The sequence below is a fragment of the Chiloscyllium punctatum genome, chromosome X (genome assembly GCF_047496795.1).
Source record: "Chiloscyllium punctatum isolate Juve2018m chromosome X, sChiPun1.3, whole genome shotgun sequence".
In the NCBI taxonomy this organism is placed as follows: domain Eukaryota; kingdom Metazoa; phylum Chordata; class Chondrichthyes; order Orectolobiformes; family Hemiscylliidae; genus Chiloscyllium; species Chiloscyllium punctatum.
In genome coordinates this window covers 33,215,047-33,219,785 of record NC_092791.1, presented here as the reverse complement: position 1 = coordinate 33,219,785, position 4,739 = coordinate 33,215,047, and the positions used below count along the sequence as shown (strand labels likewise).

The window sequence follows — 4,739 nt, the reverse complement described above, 5'->3', positions numbered from 1 at the left end:
CCCTGTGGGCAGTGACGGAGAGAGAGACAGACCATCATATACCCTGTGGGCAGTGACGGAGAGAGAGACAGACCATCATATACCCTGTGGGCAGAGAGAGAGAGAGAGAGACCATCATAATACCCTGTGGGCAGTGAGAGAGAGAGAGAGACCATCATATACCCTGTGGGCAGTGAGAGAGAGAGACAGACCATCATATACCCTGTGGGCAGTGAGAGAGAGAGAGAGACCATCATACACTCTGTGGGCAGTGACGGAGAGAGAGACAGACCATCATATACCCTGTGGGCAGTGAGAGAGAGAGAGAGAGAGAGACCATCATATACCCTGTGGGCAGTGAGAGAGAGAGAGACCATCATATACCCTCTGGGCAGTGAGAGAGAGAGAGACCATCATATACCCTGTGGGCAGTGAGAGAGAGAGAGACCATCATATACCCTCTGGGCAGAGAGAGAGCGTGCCCATCATATGCCATGATATGAACACTCCTCCCTCACTCCCACCCCATCACTTATCGCTCCCCAACTTTTCCCCCTCACTGTCCCCACACTCCCCCCTCCATCCCCTCTCTCCCCTCCTCCCCCAACACTTCCCCTTGCCCCGTCTCCCCTTCACTCCCCTCTCATGCCTCCCTCTCCCACTCCCCACATCCAGCCCACCCCCACGCTGCCCACCGTCACCCGAATCTCCCACTCTCCCCTTATAGGCCTCCCCTTCCGGTGGCGTACCGTAGAGGTGAGTGATCTTGTGGTTGGAGAAGTTGCTGAGTTTCGTTGTCTTGAACTCACAGACATCACAGTGATATTCTGGGACATAGTTCTCATCAGCTGGGGTGGGCAGCGTGGGGAAGAACATCATATATAGTTACTGTGGGTGTAAATATCGCATTACTGTCATAGAGTCATAGAGATGGACAGCATGGAAACAGACCCTTCGGTCCAACCCGTCCATGCCGACCCAGTTACCCCAACCCAATCTAGTCCCACCTGCCAGCACCCGGCCCATATCCCCCAAACCCTTCCTATTCATAGACCCATCCAAATGCCTCTTAAATGTTGCAATTGTACCAGCCCCCACCACTTCCTCTGGCAGCTCATTCCATACACGTACCACCCTCTGTGTGAAAATGTTGCCCCTTAAGTCTCTTTTATATCTTTCCCCTCTCACCCGAAACCTATGCCCCTCTAGTTCTGGACTTCCTGACCCCACCCCAGGGAAAAGACATTGTCTATTTATCCTATCCATGCCCCTCATAATTTTATAAACCTCTATAAGGTCACCCATCAGCCTCCGATGCTCCAAGGAAAACAGCCCCAGCCTGTTCAGCCTCTCCCTGTAGCTCAAATCACCCAACCCCGGCAACATCTTTTCTGAACCCTTTCAAGTTACACAACATCTTTCCGATAGGAAGGAGACCAGAATTGCACACAATATTCCAACAGTGGCCTAACCAATGTCCTGTACAGCCGTAACATGACCTCTCAACTCCCGTACTCTATAATATCCCATTACCGTGAGGTAAACACCCTGTTACCCAGGGAGTACATACCCTACTACTCTGGAGCATACATACCCCATTACTGTGGGACTTAAATACCCTGTTACTCAGGGGGTAAATATCCTATTACTTCTGGGGGGCAGGGTTAATTCCCTGTTACTAATGCGGGGGGGGGTTAAATACATTGTTACTGTGAGGGGTAAATACCCTATTACAGTGGGGGTAAATACCTCATTACAGAGGGGAGTAAATACCCTGTTACAGTGGGAGGAATATCCCATTATTGGGAGGGTAAATACACATCACTGTGGGGGAGGGGGTTAAATACCCTGTCACTGTGGGGCTAAATACCCTATTACTGTGGTGGTAAATACCCCATTATTGTGGGAAGTAAATACCCTATTACTGGGGTGAGTAAATACCCTGTTATTGTGGGGTATTAATTACCCTGTTACTATGGGGTGGGGGTAAGTACCCCACTACTGAGGGGGATAAATACCCTTTTACTGTGGGTGTTAATTACCCTGTTATTGTGGGGTGGGGGTAAGTATCCCACTACTGAAGGGCGGTAAATACCCTGTTACTGTGGGGACTAAATCCCCTGTTACTTGGGTGAATAAATACCCTGTTACTGTGGGGGATAAATACTCAGTTAGTGTGGGAGGTAAGTACCGTGTTACTGGTGGGGGGGGGGGGGTAAATACCCCATTACTGTGGGAGTAAATACCCAGTTACTCGGGGGGGGGGGGGGTAAATGCCCGTTAATGTGGGGTTAAATACCGAGTTACACTCGGGGTAAATACCCATTACTCTGGGGGTAAATACCCAGTTACACAGGGGGTAAATGCCCCAATACTGTGGGGGTTAAATACCCAGTTACAGGGGTATATACACCATTACTGTGTGGGTAAATACCCAGTTACTCAGGAGGGTAAATACCCCAATACTGTGGGGGGGTAAATATTCAGTTACTCAGGGGGGGGGGTAAATGTCCATTACTGTGGGGGGTAACTACCCCAATATTGTTGGGGATAAATACCCATTACTCAGGAAGTAGATGCCCCCTTATTCTGGGGGGTAAATACCCAGTTACTCAGGAGGGTAATACCCCAATATGGTGGGGGTTAAATACCCAGTTACACAGGGGTAACTGCCCCAATACTGTGGGGGTAAATAACCCGTTACTGTGGGGGGTAAATACCGCATTGCAGTGGGAGGTAAGTACCGTGTTACTGTGGGAGTAAATAACCTGGTACTGTGGGGGGTAAATGCCCAGTTACTCAGGGGGTAAATAAACCATTAATGTGTGGGGTAAATACCCAGTTATTCAGGGTATATACTCAATTACTCGGGTCAAATATCCCATTAATGTGTGGGGTAAATACCCAGTTATTCAGGGTATATACTCAATTACTCGGGTCAAATATCCCATTACTGTGAGGGGTAAATACCCAGTTACTCAGGGGGTAAATACCCAGTTATTCGGGGGTAAATACCCAGTTACTCAGGGGGTAAATACCCAGTTATTTGGGGTTAATACCCCATTACTGTGGGGAGTAAATACCCAGTTATTTGAGGTAAATACCCCATTACTGTGGGGAATAAATACCCAGTTATTCGGGGTAAATACCCAGTTACTCAGGGGGTAAATACCCAGTTATTCGGGGTTAATACCCCATTACTGTGAGGGTAAATGCCCAGTTAGTCGGTGGTTCTCCCTCACTTGGTAGTGGAGTTGGTGAGACAGCATGTCCAGGGATGGGGTTGTGTGGGGCTTGGGGCCTGTACCTCTGGAGCTCCATGTTCTCTGTTTGGCTCCTCCAGGGTGTTGGGGTGAGGGGCTGGGGGAGGGGGAGGGGAAGGGGATTTGTTCATCTCTGTTTGCAAAGGGACACATCCCTGTAAACAGGTCACGTCGCAGTTCCAGCCTCCCACCAGCAGCAGCGCTATCTACACCGTCTCTGCCGCTAAACCCCACATTCCGGATTTGGGATAAAGATGGGAAATGCGTGGGATTTGATCCAGTCGGTCTCCCAGGCACCGTTCTCAGGAACGTGCCCTCAGAGAGAGAGGGATGGGGGGGGAACCGCAGTTCACCATCCCCCCTCTGAATAATTGTGGAACCCACCACCATCCCTCCCATCCATCCCAATTCAACAGGGGAATGGGAAACAGAGAGAGAGGGAGAGAAAAAGAGAAACAGGGAAAGAGAGAGGGAGAGAGAAAGAGAGAGAGAGATAAAGGGATGGAGAGAGAGATAAAGGGATGGAGAGAGAGATAAAGGGATGGAGTGACTGATAAAAGAATGGACAGAGTGATAAAGGGATGGACAGAGTGATAAAGGGATGGACAGAGTGATAAAGGGATGGACAGAGTGATAAAGGGATGGACAGAGTGATAAAGGGATGGAGAGTGTGATAAAGGGATGGAGAGTGTGATAAAGGGATGGAGTGATTGATAAAGGGATGGAGTGATTGATAAAGGGATGGAGTGATTGATAAAGGGATGGAGAGAGTGATAAAGGGATGGAGAGAGTGAAAAGGGATGGAGAGAGTGATAAAGGGATGGAGAGAGTGATAAAGGGATGGAGTGACTGATAAAAGAATGGACAGAGTGATAAAGGGATGGAGAGTGTGATAAAGGGATGGAGAGAGTGATAAAGGGATGGAGTGACTGATAAAAGAATGGACAGAGTGATAAAGGGATGGAGAGTGTGATAAAGGGATGGACAGAGTGATAAAGGGATGGACAGAGTGATAAAGGGATGGAGTGATTGATAAAGGGATGGAGTGATTGATAAAGGGATGGAGTGATTGATAAAGGGATGGAGTGATTGATAAAGGGATGGAGTGATTGATAAAGGGATGGAGAGTGTGACAAATGAGTGATAAACGGATGGAGAGAGAGTGATAAAGGGATGGAAAGAGCAATAAAGAGATAGTGAGAGTGATGAAGGGTTGGAGAGAGTGATAAAGGGATGGGGTGATTGGTAAAGGGATGGAGTGAGTGATAAAAGGGATGGAGAGAGTGATAAAGGGATGGGCTGACTGATAAAAGGAGATGGTGATGGGACACGGTGGGGGGAGGGGGGGGGGGAAGGGTGTTTACTCTGGCTGCTCCCACCCCCCCTCCCCACCCCTTGCCATCCCCTGGGGCGACCCTCACCGTTGTGCAATGTCATGGCGTGCCTGCGGAGGGCGTTGCTGTGTGCGGTGGAGTACTCGCACCAGTTGCATTTGAG

General features: G+C 49.3%; 1 protein-coding gene across 1 annotated transcript in view; it reads right to left on the bottom strand.

The window, feature by feature from the left end:
• Window positions 1-355: 355 nt before the first annotated feature.
• LOC140471156 (uncharacterized) overlaps window positions 356-4,739 on the bottom strand; it is a 5,465-nt gene continuing 1,081 nt past the window's right edge. Inside the window, exons 1-3 of the mRNA XM_072567033.1 lie at window positions 4,664-4,739; window positions 729-827; window positions 356-438 (exon numbers count right to left, since the gene is read on the bottom strand). The exon at window positions 4,664-4,739 is cut by the window's right edge and continues 1,081 nt beyond it. Of these exons, the coding sequence (XP_072423134.1) occupies window positions 356-438; window positions 729-827; window positions 4,664-4,739 (258 nt within the window). The remainder of the gene's footprint in view (window positions 439-728; window positions 828-4,663) is intronic.